At 35.3% G+C, this 19855-nt stretch overlaps 2 protein-coding genes across 2 annotated transcripts; both read left to right on the forward strand.

Annotated features, from left to right (window-relative positions):
• Window positions 1–627: 627 nt before the first annotated feature.
• On the forward strand, window positions 628–14654 carry LOC131621783 (multiple organellar RNA editing factor 1, mitochondrial-like). The gene is made up of 6 exons (XM_058892825.1): window positions 628–738; window positions 12175–12653; window positions 12745–12842; window positions 13085–13150; window positions 13281–14086; window positions 14306–14654. Exons 1-6 carry the CDS (start codon window positions 628–630, stop codon window positions 14315–14317), a joined length of 1572 nt encoding a protein of 523 aa, XP_058748808.1. The 3' UTR covers window positions 14318–14654.
• A 2042-nt stretch (window positions 14655–16696) lies between these two features.
• LOC131621734 (uncharacterized) lies at window positions 16697–19620 on the forward strand. Its single transcript, XM_058892779.1, has 4 exons — window positions 16697–16780; window positions 17168–17446; window positions 17625–18218; window positions 19342–19620. The coding sequence occupies exons 1-4, from the start codon at window positions 16762–16764 to the stop codon at window positions 19386–19388; spliced, it is 939 nt and encodes a 312-aa protein (XP_058748762.1). The 5' UTR covers window positions 16697–16761; the 3' UTR covers window positions 19389–19620.
• The last annotated feature ends 235 nt before the right edge of the window (window positions 19621–19855 follow it).

Genomic DNA, 19855 nt, shown 5'->3' on the forward strand with positions numbered 1-19855 from the left:
GTAGTGGAATCCGAATGTGGAGGAAAATAGAAGGTATTGACGAAAACTTCTTTCACGTTATTGATGATGTTCATGTTACAGCATTTGCAAATCATGCTACTATGAACAATGTTGAGGGACATATTTGTCTTGAGCATTTTGTTGGTGACAATACAAAGAGGGCTGAGATTCCGAATATAGTTGGTCATATACGAAGCTATGAGTTTAGTTCTCGAATGCGGTTTCGACTATAGTGGAATCTGAATATGGAGGAAAATAGAAGGTATTGATGAAAACTTCTCTCACATCACTGGCGATGTTCATGTTACAACAATTGCAAATCATGCTATTATGAACAATGTTGAGGGACATATTTGTCTTGAGCATTTTGTTGGTGACAACACAAAGAGGGCTTAGATTTCGAATATAGTTGAAGTTAATGTTGGCGAAACGAGTGAAGATGAAGAATCTGTAGGAATAGGATTTGGGGACAACGAGGAAGAAAGGTGAATGATGATAACGAAGGATTTGTGGTTGTGGAGGTTGAGAGACCGAATGAAAGTAATAGGGTTGAAGTTGGTGGTAAGAAGCTAAGGTACAAGTCAAGAGCTAGGAAAGATCAACCAATTTTTAAATTTCCAAAAAAAAATGAAGTTTCGTGTTCCTGCAAGGGTCATGAAAGGCAAACCTAGTTCATCAAAGGTGGTAGAGCAAGATGGAGATTATGAAAGTGAAGAGCTTGGCAGTTCTGATTCGGATGTTAGTGACAATGAAAAGATGCCTAAGTATGAGAAGTTTAGAACACTTTAATTAATTTATTTGGTGAACAATTTAAAATAACTTATTACCAATTTACCCGATGAACGTATATTTCTACTGGAATACTTTATTTTAAGTTATTTGGTAAACTAATATAGGAGTACAAAATTTATCATTTTAAAAAATTTAATGATATATATAATGGTATAGTTTGAAAAGTTTTGATAAATATTGTGAAGGATAGAAAAACACTTAGAAAGGGGGGGTTTGAATAAGTGTAGTTTTAAAACTTGAATGATAAAAATAAAGTGCACAGTTATTTTTATCCTGGTTCGTTGTTAACTAAACTACTCCAGTCCACCCCCGCAGAGATGATTTACCTCAACTGAGGATTTAATCCACTAATCGCACGGATTACAATGGTTTTCCACTTAGTCAGCAACTAAGTCTTCCAGAGTCTACTGATCACACACTGATCACTCCAAGAACAACTGCTTAGATACCCTCTAAGACTTTCTAGAGTATACAGATCCACACGATCACTCTAGTTACAACCTGCTTAGAAAACTTCTAAGACTTCCTAGAGTATACTGATCCACACGATCACTCTAGTTCCTTACAACTTAATGTAATCAATTCAAGAGTTTACAATTGCTTCTTAAAAGCTATAATCACAAACTGTGATATTTCTCTTATCGTTTATGCTTAATCTCACTAAAATATTACAACAGCAATGTAGTGAGCTTTGATGAAGATGAAGATTCTGAGCTTTGATTGAACAGCGTTTCAGCAAGTCTTTTTGAATTATTTCGTTCAGAGTTGGTAACCTTGCTTCTCATCAGAACTTCATATTTATAGGCGTTGAGAAGATGACCGTTGAGTGCATTTAATGCTTTGCGTGTTCCGTACAGCATTGCATTTAATGTTATACGCTTTTGTCAACTACCTCGAGCCTTGTTCACGCTGTGTCTACTGACGTTGCCTTTAATAGCTTTAACGTTCCTTTTGTCAGTCAGCGTAGCCTGCCACTTGTACTTCCTTCTGATCTGATGTTTGTGAATACAACGTTTGAATATCATCAGAGTCAAACAGCTTGGTGCATAGCATCTTCTGATCTTCTGACCTTGAAGTGCTTCTGAGCGTGATACCATCTTCTGAGCTTCAGTGCTTCTGATCTCATGTTCTTCTGATGCTTCCATAGACCCATGTTCTGATTCTGCTTCGACCATCTTCTGATGTCTTGCCAGACCATGTTCTGATGTTGCATGCTGAACCCTTTGAGACACATCTTCTGAGCGCTGAATTATGCATACTCTTTATATATTTCCTGAAAAGGAAATTGCATTGGATTAGAGTATCATATTATCTTAAGCAAAATTCATATTATTGTTATCATCAAAACTAAGATAATTGATCAGAACAAATCTTGTTCTAACAATCTCCCCCTTTTTGATGATGACAAAAACATATATAAATGATATGAATTTGCGATCAGAAAGAGCATACGGCAAAAGACAAATTACACAGCTATAGCATAAGCATATGAATATGTCTCCCCCTGAGATTAACAATCTCCCCATGAGATAAATAATCTCCCCCTGAAATAAATACTCGAAGAACTTTAATAAAAGACTTCCCTGATTATTTCGGTAGAGACGATCATATAAGCTTCTGCCTTCAGAGAATTCATAGCTTCTGACTTCTGCTTCCATTGGACAGCTTCAGAACTAGAATTTCTTTAGATCCTTAGAACACTCACAGCTTCTGATTCCTGCTTCCATCTAAGACAGCTTCAGAACTTGAATTTCTTTGATCTTCAGAACATTCACAGCTTCTGATTTCTGCTTCCATTCAGGACAGCTTCAGAACTTGAATTTCTTTGATCCTCAGAACATTCACAGCTTCTGATTTCTGCTTCCATTTAGGACAGCTTCAGAACTTGAGTTTTCTGGATCTTTTAGAACATTCACATCTTCTGATTTCTGCTTCCCTCGGATAGCTTCAGAACTTTGAATGTCTACCAACATCACTTCATGCTAGATTTGTATCAGAACATTGTTGAATGTACCAGAGCATCATCAGAGCATCTCTACATCCTGAAATGTTACAGAACAAAAACTAAACGACAAAAGTCAGCATGAACGAGTTAGAACATAAAATGTATATTAAAACACATGATATGTATTAGAGCCATATATATATCAGAGCTATATAGGCTAAAATAGTGTATCAGAGCAAATAGAATTTTGTCAAAGCAAATAGACAAATATGGATCAAATTCTATTATCCGTGCTTCTGATTCATTCTTCTTTCTTCTGAAGCTTGACAGCACTCAGCTTGCTTCAGTATCCATGAGCTTATTCTTTTTACAGAATAACGCTTCTTATGGTTTTGCTTCTTGTGTTTGCTTCTGAAGATTCTCTTCAATTCTTTATGCCTGCAAAACACTTAAACCATATAGAACTTGCAGTTCTTGTTAGTAAATGTGTGGGAGCTTTACCCAGCAACTGATAGATTAATCAAATCATTTATCATTTATCTTCTCCCCCTTTTTGTCATAACATCAAAAAAAATATTTCAAAAGATTCAGATGTATAAAACGACAAAGAAAATTTACTGGAATGTAAAAGCAAAGAAACTTTTCATTAATAATCAAAACAAAGATTACAAAAGGTTCCTATGTTTAACAAGATGAGAAACATTCCTAGCAAATACAAAAAAAATCATCCAAAGAGGAAATTACTACAAAAATTAAAAACAAAACCCTAGCTAGACACACTTTGTGTCAACCCATCAAGAATCCCTGAGGACTTCTTGTCTTCCAGACTGGAACCTCCACTGTAGGAGAGATCCCAGAGACCAAGGAGGAAGTGAGGGACAGTTCACAGACAGAGAGCTAATGTTGCAAACGGGGCTTTCCCTTAACATAGAAGTTAAGAATATCATTCTTAACCTCCTCCCATAACTCAAGAAAGTCTTCTGTCTTTGGGTGAAAGTTGATAACAACATCAAAGAAGAGGTCTGACTTGAGAGGTATTAGGAGAGCCATCCCGAGATATGCAGAGATCTGTCGCCTTTGAGTCATAGATCTTCAACAGGCTTAGGGTGAACGCTAGGTTTGAGCAAGGATTTTTAAAAGAAAGAAGAAACTTGTTTGAGCAAGAGACGAAAACAAAAGAGAGAGAGAGAAAAACTTTAAGAGGAATACAAAGAGATAGGAAAACAAAAACGTTTGAAGAGTATTTAAAAAAAATAAAATGAAGCAATTGATGAAAAGCATTTAATGTTGCGTGAAAAGATGAGAGATAATAAAGACAAATGAGGTGACTAGCACAGTTACCTATGGTCGGCGTCCCTTCAACTGCACGCGCGCTTATCCATAAACAGTAACAACAGGTTTACCATCCCGAGATAAAGCGTTACAGCTGTTTTGCTTTAAAAGAGGTTCTGAATCAACTTAGACAATGAAACGTTAGTAATAACCGAATCATAATTTCTAGAAGATTTCAATCAGAACTTCTGATTAAAAAATAACATTCATTTCAGAAGATACTCATACATAAGAACTTCTCATCTTCTCATTATGGGCATAGATCCATACTGATGTTCTTCAGAATGAATTTAAACCTATCTTCAGCCAGGGGTTTTGTAAAGATATCAGCCCATTGATGGTCTGTATCCACAAAGTTTAAAGAAATAACACCCTTCTGAACATAGTCCCTTATGAAATGATGTTTAATCTCAATATGTTTAGCTTTTGAATGAAGAATAGGATTCTTAGATAAACATATAGCAGAAGTATTATCACAGAATATAGGAATGTTACTCTCATATATCTGATAATCTTCTAACTGACTCTTCATCCAGAGCATCTGTGTACTACAACCAGCAGCAGCGACATATTCTGCTTCTGTTGTTGATAGAGCAATAGTTGCTTGCTTCTTGCTGTACCAGGAGATCAAATGACTTCCAAGAAATTGGCAACTTCCTGAAGTACTCTTTCTTTCAATTCTGTCTCCAGCATAGTCAGCATCACAGAATCCTACTAAGTTGTATTCTTTAGATTTTCTGTAAACTAAGCCAACATTAGTAGTACCTTTCAGATACCTTAGAATTCTCTTAACAGCAGTTAAATGAGATTCTCTAGGATCTGATCGGAATCTAGCACACAAACAAACACTGAACAGAATATCAGGTCTAGAAGCAGTCAAATATAGAAGAGATCCAATCATACCTCTGTATAACTTCTGATCTACCTTCTTACTTACCTCATCCTTACCTAGGATACATGTTGGATGCATAGGAGTTTTGGCTTCTTTGCAGTCCAGAAGATTAAACTTCTTTAGGAGTTCCTTCACATACTTGGTTTGGTGAACATACGTTCCTTCTAATGTTTGATTTATTTGTATTTCAAGGAAATACTTGAGTTCTCCCATCATGCTCATTTCAAACTCAGCCTGCATAGACTCAGCAAACTCCTTTCCAAGTGTAGCATTAGATGTTCCAAAAATAATATCATCTACATATATTTGACAAATTAAAATATCCCTTTTAAAGGTTTTACAAAAAAGAGTAGTGTCCACTTTTCCTCTAGTGAAACCATTATCCAGAAGGAAAGAACTTAAGCGTTCATACCAAGCTCTGGGAGCTTGTTTCAATCCATACAACGATTTCTTTAGTTTAAAAACATGATTAGGAGACATAGAGTCTTCAAAACCAGGAGGTTGATGGACATAAACTTCTTCATCTATATAACCGTTTAAGAAGGCACTCTTAACATCCATCTGATAGAGAGTGATGTTATGTTAAGTGGCAAATGAAATTAATAGACGAATAGATTCTAACCTGGTCACTGGTGCAAAGGTTTCTGCATAGTCAATCCCTTCTTGCTGACTATAACCCTGAGCCACCAGTCTGGCTTTGTTTCTTATCACTTCACCTTTCTCACTGAGCTTGTTTCTGAAGACCCATTTTGTACCGATTATATTGAATCCATCTGGTCTAGGAACAAGATCCCAAACATCATTCCTTGTAAACTGATTCAGTTCTTCTTGCATAGCAATTATCCAGTCTGGATCTTCTAGAGCATGATTAACAGAAGTTGGCTCGATCAAAGATACAAGACCTAATTGACAATCTGCGTTGTTCTTAAGGAATGCTCTTGTTCTGATTGGATCATCCTTCTTTCCAAGAATGACATCTTCTGAATGACCAGAGATGAGTCTGGATGATCTTCTGACAGATGGTTCTTCAGAAATGCTTAGATTGTCCAGAGAAGCTGATACTTGATCTTCAGATTCTTTGCTTCTGAGAAGCTCTGCTTCTGATGCGTTGCTTCTTGGCTCAACAACTTCTGATATGTCAATATCATAATCTGCAAAATTATCAAACTGCTTTGGTTTTTCAGAACCAAGCTTATCATCAAACCTGATATTGATTGATTCTTCCACAATCAATGTTTCAGTATTGTATACTCTGTAGCCTTTTGAGCGTTCAGAATATCCAAGAAGGAAACATTTTTGAGCTTTGGAATCAAACTTACCAAGATGATCTTTAGTGTTCAGAATAAAACATACACATCCAAAAGGATGGAAATATGAAATGTTGGGCTTTTTATTCTTCCACAATTCATAGGGAGTCTTATTTAGAATAGGTCTGATAGAGATTCTATTCTGAATATAGCATGCAGTGTTTATTGCTTCTGCCCAGACATGCTTAGCCATATTGGTTTCATTGATCATGGTTTTGGCCATTTCTTGCAGAGTCCTATTCTTTCGCTCTACAACTCCATTTTGCTGTGGAGTTCTAGGACAAGAGAAATCATGGGCAATACCATTTTCTTTGAAGAATTCTTCAAAGGATCTGTTCTCAAATTCACCACCATGATCACTTCTGACCTTTATGATTTTGCACTCTTTTTCAGATTGGATCTGAATGCAGAAGTCAAAGAACACTGAATGTGTCTCATCCTTGTGTTTCAGGAATTTTACCCACGTCCAGCGACTATAATCATCCACGATGACTAATCCATATTTCTTCCCTCTGACAGATGCTGTTTTGACTGGGCCAAACAGATCAATGTGCAGAAGTTCTAATGGCCTTGAGGTAGAAACAACATTCTTGGACTTGAATGCAGGTTTGGAGAACTTGCCCTTCTGACATGCTTCACAAAGAGCATCTGATTTGAATTTCAGATTAGGGAGTCCTCTGACAAGATCCAGTTTGTTAATCTGAGAAATCTTTCTCAAACTAGCATGACCTAATCTTCTGTGCCAGACCCACTGCTCTTCAGAAACAGACATAAGACAAGTCACCTTCTGACTCATAAGATCTTGCAGATCTGTCTTATAAATGTTATTCTTCCTCTTGCCTGTAAATAGGATTGAGCCATCCTTCTAATTTACAGCCTTGCAAGACTTTTGATTAAAGATTATATCATAACCATTGTCACTTAATTGACTGATAGATAAGAGGTTATGAGTTAATCCTTCTACAAGAAGTACATTAGAAATGGAAGGAGAGTTACCAGACTTTATAGTTCCAGAGCCAATTATCTTGCCCTTCTGATCTCCTCCAGACTTGACTTCTCCTCCAGACTTAAGCACCAGGTCTTGGAACATAGACCTTCTTCCTGTCATGTGTCGTGAGCATCCAGAGTCCAGGTACCATGACATGTTGTGCTTTGTCCTTTTTGCAGCCAAGGATATCTGCAATAGGAATAATCTTATCCTTAGGTACCCACATCTTCTTGGGTCCTTTCTTGTTAGATTTTCTCAAGTTCTGATTGAACTTGGGTTTGACATTATAAGCAATAGGAGGAACAGCATGATAATTTTTAATGTGAGTTTCATGATATTTCCTAGGTTGTGTCACATGCTTTTTGGTGTGTGTTATGTGAAAACTTTTAGCATGTGATGTGTGCCTAATATCATGGGAGTGGCCATACTTGAACTGATCATACAATGGTTTGTATGTGAATTTCATTTCATCAACAGGTTCAAGTTTGCATGGGGTTTCACCCTCATAACCAATGCCAACTCTTTTGTTTCCAGACACGACATATATCATAGAAGCTAGCTGACTTCTGCCAATACTTCTAGATAAGAACTTCCTGAAACTTAAATCATATTCTTTTAGAATATGGTTTAGACTAGGAGTGGATTTTTCTGAATCAGAAGGAGATCCAACATTATTGGATAATTTTAAAAGTTTTTCTTTTAATTCAGAATTCTCCAACTCAAGCTTCTTTGTTTCAAATTCAAATAGCTTTTTCAGCTTTTTGTATTTGATACAAATCTGAGACTTGGATTCCAGAAGTTCAGTTAACCCGGAAACTAACTCATCTCTAGTAAGTTCAGAAAATACCTCTTCAGAATCTGATTCTGATGTAGATTCTGATCCGTCATCTTCTGTCGCCATCAGCGCACAGTTAGCCTGCTCATCTTCAGAGTCTGAATCATCTTCTGACTCATCCCAGGTTGCCATAAGACCTTTCTTCTTATGAAACTTCTTCTTGGGATTTTCCTTCTGAAGTTTTGGACATTCATTCCTGAAGTGTCCTGGCTCATTGCATTCATAGCACATGACCTTCTTTTTGTCAGATCTTCTGTCATCAGAAGATTCTCCATGTTCAAATCTCTTTGAACTTCTGAAGCCTCTGAACTTCCTTTGCTTGCTCTTCCAGAGTTGGTTTACCCTTCTGGAGATCATAGATAGTTCATCTTCTTCTTCAGATTCTGATTCTTCAGGATCTTCTTCTCTAGCCTGAAAAGCGTTAGTGCATTTCTTGATATTAGATTTTAATGCAATAGACTTACCTTTCTTTTGAGGCTCATTTGCGTCCAGCTCTATTTCATGACTTCTCAAGGCACTAATCAGCTCTTCCAGAGAAACTTCATTCAGATTCTTTGCAATCTTGAATGCAGTCACCATAGGACCCCATCTTCTGGGTAAGCTTCTGATGATCTTCTTTACATGATCAGCCTTGGTGTATCCTTTGTCAAGAACTCTCAATCCAGCAGTAAGAGTTTGAAATCTTGAAAACATCTTTTCAATGTCTTCATCATCCTCCATCTTGAAGGCTTCATACTTTTGGATTAAGGCAAGAGCTTTAGTCTCCTTGACTTGAGCATTTCCTTCATGAGTCATTTTCAAGGACTCATATATATCATAGGCCGTTTCCCTGTTTGATATTTTCTCATACTCAGCATGAGAAATAGCATTCAGCAAAACAGTTATGCATTTATGATGATTCCTGAAAAGCTTCTTTTGATCATCACTCATTTCTTGCCTTGTCAGCTTTACGCCACTGGCATTTACTGGATGTTTGTAACCATCCATCATAAGATCCCATAGATCACCTTCTAGACCAAGAAAGTAACTTTCCAGTTTATCTTTCCAGTATTCAAAGTTTTCACCATCAAATACCGGCGGTCTAGTATAACCATTGTTACCGTTGTGTTGCTCAGCAGAGCCAGATGTAGATGTAGATTTTTCAGTTCCATCAGCCATCTTTTACTGAAGCGTTTTTCTCTTCCTGAATCTTTTCTAAACACGGTTAAGTGCTTGCACCTTAGAACCGGCGCTCTGATACCAATTGAAGGATAGAAAAACACTTAGAAAGGGGGGGTTTGAATAAGTGTAGTTTTAAAACTTGAATGATAAAAATAAAGTGCACAGTTATTTTTATCCTGGTTCGTTGTTAACTAAACTACTCCAGTCCACCCCCGCAGAGATGATTTACCTCAACTGAGGATTTAATCCACTAATCGCACGGATTACAATGGTTTTCCACTTAGTCAGCAACTAAGTCTTCCAGAGTCTACTGATCACACACTGATCACTCCAGGAACAACTGCTTAGATACCCTCTAAGACTTTCTAGAGTATACAGATCCACACGATCACTCTAGTTACAACCTGCTTAGAAAACTTCTAAGACTTCCTAGAGTATACTGATCCACACGATCACTCTAGTTCCTTACAACTTAATGTAATCAATTCAAGAGTTTACAATTGCTTCTTAAAAGCTATAATCACAAACTGTGATATTTCTCTTATCGTTTATGCTTAATCTCACTAAAATATTACAACAGCAATGTAGTGAGCTTTGATGAAGATGAAGATTCTGAGCTTTGATTGAACAGCGTTTCAGCAAGTCTTTTTGAATTATTTCGTTCAGAGTTGGTAACCTTGCTTCTCATCAGAACTTCATATTTATAGGCGTTGAGAAGATGACCGTTGAGTGCATTTAATGCTTTGCGTGTTCCGTACAGCATTGCATTTAATGTTATACGCTTTTGTCAACTACCTCGAGCCTTGTTCACGCTGTGTCTACTGACGTTGCCTTTAATAGCTTTAACGTTCCTTTTGTCAGTCAGCGTAGCCTGCCACTTGTACTTCCTTCTGATCTGATGTTTGTGAATACAACGTTTGAATATCATCAGAGTCAAACAGCTTGGTGCATAGCATCTTCTGATCTTCTGACCTTGAAGTGCTTCTGAGCGTGATACCATCTTCTGAGCTTCAGTGCTTCTGATCTCATGTTCTTCTGATGCTTCCATAGACCCATGTTCTGATTCTACTTCGACCATCTTCTGATGTCTTGCCAGACCATGTTCTGATGTTGCATGCTGAACCCTTTGAGACACATCTTCTGAGCGCTGAATTATGCATACTCTTTATATATTTCCTGAAAAGGAAATTGCATTGGATTAGAGTATCATATTATCTTAAACAAAATTCATATTATTGTTATCATCAAAACTAAGATAATTGATCAGAACAAATCTTGTTCTAACATATTGGAGTATAGGAATAATGGTAGAGGTATAGTGTAAAGTATGAAAATTTTACCCCATACCCCAACAATTAAGGATGACAAAAAAATTCATATTCGCGGATAAAATTCGTCACAGATACGGGGCGGTTAGCTTAATAGATATCCACAGATATAATAAATGGATATTTAAATATCTGTTTACTAATGGATATGGATACAAGTTTAATATTATCCATATCCGCGGATACCCATATCCGTTAATAAATTATAAAAATTATTTAAAAATTAATTGTTTTCATCCTCTAAAAATCTAAGCTGCTCATATTTTTTTTATTTTCTTTTAAAGAAAATATTTATATTTCATACAAATCCTTTTGACAATTTCATATTTAGCCTTCTTCTATACTCTATACCTCACTTCAACAATTCTTCTATATTTATGCCTTGGTGAAAATGAAGAAAATTAATATGATGAATATTTGTTGTTAAAATAAGAGAGGTTTGTATGGATGTTATGTGAAAATAACTTATGTCTTTAAAAGTAGCTAAAAATATTTTTTTCAAAACATAATTTTAGAAAAAAAATATTATCCATGGATATCTGTAAATATTCGCAGATATCTTAAAACTCGCGGATTATCCGTTTAACAGATACCTGCATGAAGATGGGGCGGATATGGATATCATATTTATACAACGGAGCAGATACGAATATCATATTATCTGTCTCCATGAATATCAATTTACATCCCTACCAACAATCATTCTCCTATCCCTACGATTCATTCAATTTGACTAAAATATCCTTAAATAAGTAATTTAAGTTGGAAAAAATTACACTTAAAAAAACTTACAATTCATTCAATTTCGAAGAAAGACTTTAGGCAACCCCAAAAAGTGTTGCCTACACTACAACCCACTTTTTACAAAATACACCACTTTTAGCCACATTTTAAAATCATTCCTAAAGTCAAAAATTTGAAGAAAAAATTAAACCATCAGAACTCTTTAATAAAATTGTCTGGTGAGTAGTTTGAAAACAACTGAAACATATTAATTAATTAAGTATTCCGATAAGCAATTTGAAAATTACTGGAATACATTAATTAAGTTATTCGATTGAGAAAATTAAAATTTAATTATCGAAATTCCTTTTCTAAGTGTTTCGGTACAGGAAAAATTAAAATAAATTTCTACCAAAATACTTTTGTCAAGTATTCCGGTACATTAAAAAATTAAAAAATTAATTATCGAAACTCTTTTATTAAGTGTTCCAGACAAGTAATGTATTAGTAAAAAAGAGGAGTGCTAGCAACACTCTCTTTTCAACACTCTCTCCAACACTCACTTTCTCTCCAACACTCACTTTCTTATTGGTTGAAACATGTGTGGGTCTCTCACTTTGGAAATGGATCCCACATAAAGTGGTATGACCCACACATGTTTCAACCAATAAAAAAGTGAGTGTTGGAGAAAGTGTTGAAAATAGAGTGTTGAAAATAGAGTGTTGCTATCATTTCTCTAGTAAAAAAATATTAATAATAAATGAGAAGTGTATAATTCTACTATCTTGATAAATGTTGGGGTATAGGAGTAATGGTAATGTGTATAAAAGGTAAAGTTTTCTTAAAACAAAAAACAATGCCCAAACATTAGAAGGCCCATTTTGCAAAATGGTCAGCATTTGGGATAGCTTCTTACTTTACTGTCAATCAATTCCCAAATTTTCTAAACCCCAAAACCCTACTCTCTCCGACCACCGCAATGGCATCGTCGCTAATCATCTACCGCCGCACCTTGAGAGCACTCTCCTCCCTCCACCATTCCTTTTCATCAACTCTGACTCTCCCGACCAGCTCCCACATTTCATCATCATCATCACTACCTTCACGTCGGGAATCGTCGCCGAACATGGTTGCCGTTCAATCCCGTTCGTTCAGGTCTACCCCAATTTCTCTTCTATCTTCTCGCTATGCCGAAACCCCCGACGAGATTGGTCCTGATACGATCCTCTTCGAAGGTTGCGACTACAACCACTGGCTTTTCGTTATGGATTTTCCCAAAGATAACAAGCCTTCACCCGAAGAAATGGTTCGCACCTACGAAGAGACCTGTGCTAAGGGTCTCAACATCAGGTTTTTGATTATTCATTATTAGTTACAAAAATTTAGTTAAGATTCTTGAAAATTTGTTTGATTTTGAATGTGAATTTGTATGTGATTTTAGTGTGGAAGAGGCAAAGAAGAAAATTTATGCTTGCAGTACAACCACTTACACTGGATTTCAGGCTGTTGTCACTGAAGAAGAGTCCAAGAAATTTGAAAGTATTTCTTCTTCTTATTCCTATTCACTGTTTTAAACGCAATTTCGGTTGGTATAGGTGTTGAAGAATTTTGCGATTTCGGTTGTTATAACTGTATTGGTATCGGCTACTCTCGAAACCGTTTTGTCGCGGCCGTTTTCACGGTCGGCTGGCCGTTTTTTAAAACTCTGTTCCTAATACTTACCTTTAATTCAATAGGCTTGTTTAGTTGAATTGATACATCTTCATGCTTTTCAACAACAGGTCTTCCTGGAGTCATCTTTGTGCTACCAGATTCCTATATTGACCCTGTCAACAAACAATATGGAGGTAACTTTTTAGCTTAATTCTAGTTATGCTTAGCTCAATTTCAGTGTAAGCTATTTACTTTATGATCTCTTAGGTGTTAAGCTGCCTGCCCCTTTTGATTATGAGAATCATTTTTAATTGTGTGATACAGGAGACCAGTACATTGATGGAACCATCATCCCTCGACCTCCGCCCATACAATACGGGAGAAACCAAGGAGCAAGACGAGACTTTAATCGACAAGGACAAGGGAATCCCTCTTACAATAATCAGAGTGGAAGGAATTTCGGACCTTCACAAAACTATCCATCCCAACAAGGATCACAAGGATATCCACCCCAACAAACCCATGCTCAAACATCGCAAGGATATCCACCCCAACAAAATTATTCACTCCCACGTAACATTGATCAAGCACCGCAAAATTACTCCCAACAGCAAACCCTTGGTACTGCTCCACCACAACAAAGCTTTGGATCACCAGGACAAGGAGAAAGAAGAAATTATGCGCCACAACAGAATTTCGGACCGCCAGGACAAGGAGAAAGAGGAAATTTTGCACCACCGCAGAACTTCGGACCACCGGGACAAGGAGAAAGAAGAAACTATGCACCACAACAGAGTTTCGGACCACCAGGACAAGGAGAAAGAGGAAATTTTGCGCCACCCCAGAACTTCGGACCACCAGGGCAAGGAGATAGAAGAAATTTTGCACCACAACAGAACTTCGGACCCCCAGGACAAGGAGAAAGAAGAAATTTTGCTCAACAACAGAACTTCGGGTCACCAGGACAAGGAGAAAAAAGAGACTCTGTGCCTAGTGAAGGTGGATGGAATTTCAAACCATCATATATGGAGGAATTTGAACAAGCCAATAAGGGGAATCAGCATGCCAATGAACAGTCAGGTTCCCAACAAAGATTTCCACCTCCTGGTCCTGGCAATTTTACCGGAGAGGTATGATAGAATAGAATTGAGCAATATTTATGTTTATTTAAGAATAAGAATTTTTATTTGTAGAGCAGTCATGCTCGCCTTGTTTTAGGAGTTTTGTGAAACTGTAAATGGCAAACCTATATCTCTGTAATATGTTCTATCAGAAAGAAGAAAAAAAAAGAAGTAATTTCCTTGTTTAAACTAATGCGAAATGTGATTTGTTCTTGTTATTTTATGCAGGGAAGATATTGATAGTAGTCTGAGTCATGATGGGTGGCCTGCATCGAAGTTACCAAAATTTATTATAAGCTGATTGGACGTCCTTGCTGATGGGGTCAAAATTTGAATCTATTGAGTTGTCATTGTATATATCTTTCCATGTTCTGTTTTCATTACAAAGATGGATGTTGTAAGGCTCTTACTAGCTGCCTCATGATTAGTTTAAACATGTTTGAACTGGTTTATGCTGGATGGTTCTTTCTTTCCTTGATGATTAACAGATTGAACGTGGTTTTGTTATCACTTGTGTTGCCCCTAAGTCTGATGTTATTGATAATCACAAGGAAGAGGAACTCACTGCTTAGTTTAATTTCAATTTCTACTTTAAAATTCCTCTCATGCTATTATTATATATGTATGTTCCCTTTTGAATTTTGTGTGTCTACATTGTCTACAATAAGTTGTAGTAACTCTATTAATTCCTTCACCTGTTTGCAGTAACATGTGAACTTATTATGTTGTTTTGTCTTTATTATTTTTGTTTATCTTGTTTGTTTTTCTGTTTCACAAATCTTCATTTTCTCTCTTGGGTTGAATATTATAAGAAATTACATTTCCCACATGCTGAATTTTGGTGTGTTTATGCCTGGATATTCTTCTGTGGAATCAGAAGAGTGCTTCTTTTTTTATTAGAACTAAAGAGTTTGTGTAGTGTTGATATAAGAAATAGTGGAGCATGTTGTGCAGCAAGGAAGTTCTCTTACTGAGACAATTGCCTCTGTTACTGTCACAGACAACGCTGCTTCTTGGTTGAGCATACTATCGGCCTCTCTGGGGAGTTAAACAATAATGCATTCACTCTGCAGATTTCAATTGTAAAACTGCAGGGTATTATCTTCTGTTGAACAGACTGGGAATATCTAGTACAATCATGCTTCATGATACACCTCATGATTATCTTTTGGTAATCCGGGTAGGTTTCATCTCATGAATTGTTTGTTGTATACGTTATTGACCATTATTTTTAGGTTCTACTTTTTAACAAATCAATTTTTATGGTTAATTAAGTGATTATCATTTACAACAAGACCAACAATTTCTATTGTTACTAAAATGACTATCAGTTAGGGGTGTGCAATTGATCCATATATATGGTTTGGTTTAGTTTTTAAAACTGTTTTTATAAAAATGTTTTAGGTATATAAAACCGGTTTATATTTGGATCAGGTTGGTTCAAAACCGGTTCCTAATAAAAACTGCTTTTTCATTCGGACTTTTACACTGTGTTTGGTTGGTAAAAGAAAGTTAGAAAATAAAAGGAAAGAATGAGAATGGAAAGTGAGATGAATAATTTTGTGTTTGGTTGGTAAAAGAAAGTTAGAAAATAAAAGGAAAGAATGAGAATGGAAAGTGAGATGAATAATTTAATTGTTTGGTATGAAAGAAAATAGAAGGAAAGAAAGATAAAAACTTCTAGAAAGTGAAAAGAAATAAAAATACATATACTTATCCCACTTTCTTCTCATTTTGGCGTGGAAGATTTGTTTAAGTGGGACCCACCAAAATGTAATCCTTCTTTTAACTTTTTGAGAGAATCAAATGAAGGAAGGATATCGTTTCCCGTGCTTTCTTTCTTTCTACAATCAATCCTTCCATCTTCTTTTGAAACAAACACTGTTAAATCTGGTTTCTCTAAAACCAATCATGCTATTTTTTTTTGCTTTGCCATTTTTTTTTTCTTTACCAATTTTTTAATAACTGAAATAACGCAACCTAACAATCTAACAGTGTACATGATCCACGAATCTTATTAATCAAACCACATTTCTAGTTCTGATCTGATAAATTGAGCTTTTGTCACAAAAATAAATGGATCCAAAATAATTCAAATTATTATAATTAAATAAAGTTACAAATTTTTTTTTTAAAATTTTTCAGTACTATATATAAATTTATTAAACTAACAAATATTTGGGGAAGAAGAATAATTTATATTAACCAAGTACCTAACAAATTAAAATGCACACCCCTAATTTAAAATAAAGTGTTAAACAATGCTTCAATTCTTATGAAAATATTGTTATGTGTGAGTGTGTGTTAAGTTTCAAGTTTCAATTTATTTCCTTATTGTAACCAAAAACAAGTTTCAATATGTTATCAATGTCAAGTCACTACTTAGCTTGAAAATTTGTGACTCCACCACGTGCAAAAATATGAGTCCACTAATGTATCTCTACTCTATTTAGCCTTTTCAATCATTGCACAATGCTATAATCTCGGAGCCAATTCCTCCACCATGGTTCATTTTGTGTTAAAATTAATAACCTTTTATTATTAACCATACAAATTTATCACAAACGTTACTTTAAAAGCTGAAGCACATTGCAATTTCCAGGGAACTTTTTAGAAAAATGCCTCAGACAGAACGCACTTACAAACATGTTGATACTACAACAAGAAGTCCTTCCATTGCTACCATGGAACAATTCCTCCGAGGTAACACCTTATAAATTATGATTAATCACATTTATATTCCCGGTTAATGTAATTATGCTAATTATTAACAAGTTTTGATATGTGAAACACATGCATAGACACACCACTAACATTGAATCTAATCACATGTATCAATGTATGTTGGTGTTAAGTACTAACAAGTGGTTAACGCTAAATACAAGCTTGTTCAGAAATGTCATACTATATATATTTGTTATCATAGATATCTTTTAATCATGTGGATATTTGAACAATCACAAAATTTGTCTGATTTACCAAATTACACAAATGAATTGCTTGCATCACAAGTAACACCTATAAAAAATAATCTAATTTTATGTCCTACATAAAAGTCATATTAATTTTATGTTATGTTTCCATATGCAGGAGGGGAATCCTCTAGGATGTCACCAACCTATTCTCCCACATTTGCTTCTTCCCCTTCCTCTCCTTACTTTGGGATGAAGCCCCATGACCTTGAAGAAGATCAAGGCCTCTATCAAAGAAAATCAGTTCTTGCCAAAGTGAAAGAAAGGGCCAAGAAATTAGTATTGCGCAACAGTCTAAGCCAAAAAAGACAGGACGACAAAAATCTCACTCCTTCTTGGGGAGTTAGCCTAGAAGACGAAGAGGAAGAAGAAGACCCTGAATACCTTGGAGCTCCAAGTAATTAATAAAATTCTTAAATTCCTAACCTAGATGTTAGAAAATGACCACTAACGATATTATAATCAGATAGCAACTTCAACAGCAATTTAAAACCTTAGTCTTATGTCTATTCGTTCTTATTTCTTAGTAAATTTTATATAAATTTAATGTGAACATTTATATTCCATTATTTCAGTCTATGAATCAGAGCTAGCACCAGAAGAGTACAAGGAAAATGCGAGACAACATCCAAGAGCAAATCCAGTAATCTCCGAGAAGCGTGTTCTAAGGACAATGAAATCAGGAGAAGAGCTAGATCAAGAAAATGCACTTACTCCTATCAAATCCACAACTTCTACAATAAAATCTCCTCAACTTGCAACAACGCCAACTAATAGCCCAAAAGAAAGTGTAACAATGACTCAGAAACTGACATCATCCAATGTTGAAGGGTCAAACTCAACTGCACCATCTCAATCTGCTTCCTCCTCTAAATATCATGTTGGTTCAATAACCCCGGTTGCTCCTTTTACTTCAGTAATGATGAAAAATGCGTCTCCTTCTCTTGCGAGTGTGAAGACTAATAATACTACAAGCCCCAAAAGTTCATATAATTCTCAAGCATTGTCGAGTCCTAGAAGAGGTGCTAATGGTAGTGGTGTGATTGAGAGGGTGAAAGGAGCTGTTAGTTCTTTGCTAAAGAATGATGAGCAAGCACATCTAAAATATGGTGTTAAAAGTCCTATGACGCGTGCTAATTCCTCACAGACAAACTACAATACACAACAAGGTACATAAAATATAAATAGCCTATGAAGCATGAACACTGGAAACATGACACTGACATAGATATGTCGACACTGCTAATAATTTTAAAAAGTGAATAAATTAAAAATAATCACAAGTGTTAGTTTCGGTTTCAAACACAGATACATGCGTCACATTTTCAAAGGTGTTGGTGCTAAAGAGTAAATACCACATATTTTCTTAAACAATGTTATTATACTATATACTAATTGATATTTTCTTATACTATGTGTGTGTTTGGATCGGTGGTGGACTAAATTGATTTTGAAAGAATTGATTTTTGTAGAACTAATTTTGACATAATTAGGGATGACAATGGATAGGGTCTGGATATGGTACTATAGTACTCATCCCCATACCCGCGTGGGCATCAACGTTTGTGTCCGTACTCGTACCCTCTGGGTACCTAAGTATTTCTAATAAAAATTTATCGATCAATTATAATATCATGTCGTTTTAAGTTTCTAACAACATTTAAAAAATTCGAGAATGTTATTATTGAGTTAAGAAATAAACAATTTTTTTATTAAAACACGTGCAAGTTTAAATGAGATGTAGTTAATATAATTGATAAGCATTAGTGTATATATAATAATAAAAATATAAATATAATTTGTGCGGGTATGGGGCGGGGTGGACACTAAGGTACCCCCGTACCCGCACCCATACCCGCTTTTTTTCGTGGGTAATTGCTTGTATCCGTTTTACGTATTTTTACCCTACCCGTTATGGGTGATATTTTAGGGTACCAACTGGGAATGGGTACAATTGTTATCCCTAAACATAATTAAGTTTTGCAGAATTGATTTATGTTTGGATACATATACGTAGAAGTGAGTTTAACAAAAAAAATCATTGTAAAAATCACATTTAAACTTAGAAGCTACAAATTTTAGCTTCAAGTAGAATCAATTTTGGAGGCAGAATCAATTCTACTTTTGAAAAATCAAACACCTCAAAATCATCCAGAATCAATTCTACATCCATATAATTGCTTTTGGCTCGCCAAATCAAACATACACTATACAGTTTTTTTTCTTATTTTCATAATAAACTATTGAACCTCAAAAAGACAATACTTCATATGATGGTTCTATATTTTGCAGTTGAACAAGGAGCTGAGAATCGAGGAAGAATTCTTCAAACAAATTAAAAAGTTATAGAAATATATATGTACTTTCTAAATTTTCGTATATCACCATTTGCATCAATATATGTATGTACGTATTTTTTTTTTGCATTTTTCTGTATATATATGTGTGATCATTAAATAGACTAAAGATCAATTTCAAAATTGTGTAAAAATTACTAGTTTGTAAGAATAAATAAGTTATATAATTTGTACAACATGATTAGCCAGAAATGTGATCAAGTAATGTGCTCATTGCCTAACAAGTAACAACACTATATAGGTTATTTATTATATATTCATATTAGAGAAACGTTATCTGTATACTCAAAGTAACACATACATCGTATAATGATACGGTTATTTTTTTAAAATATTTAATATTTATTTTTTATTTGGCCTGATACACAAACAATCACATGGACATGTTGAATATAATACGGTGTACTCCTATGAAGTAAGACTTTGGTGTACATATAGCAACCCTCTTC

Source organism: Vicia villosa, unplaced genomic scaffold (assembly GCF_029867415.1).
Source record: "Vicia villosa cultivar HV-30 ecotype Madison, WI unplaced genomic scaffold, Vvil1.0 ctg.000011F_1_1, whole genome shotgun sequence".
Lineage (NCBI taxonomy): Eukaryota > Viridiplantae > Streptophyta > Magnoliopsida > Fabales > Fabaceae > Vicia > Vicia villosa.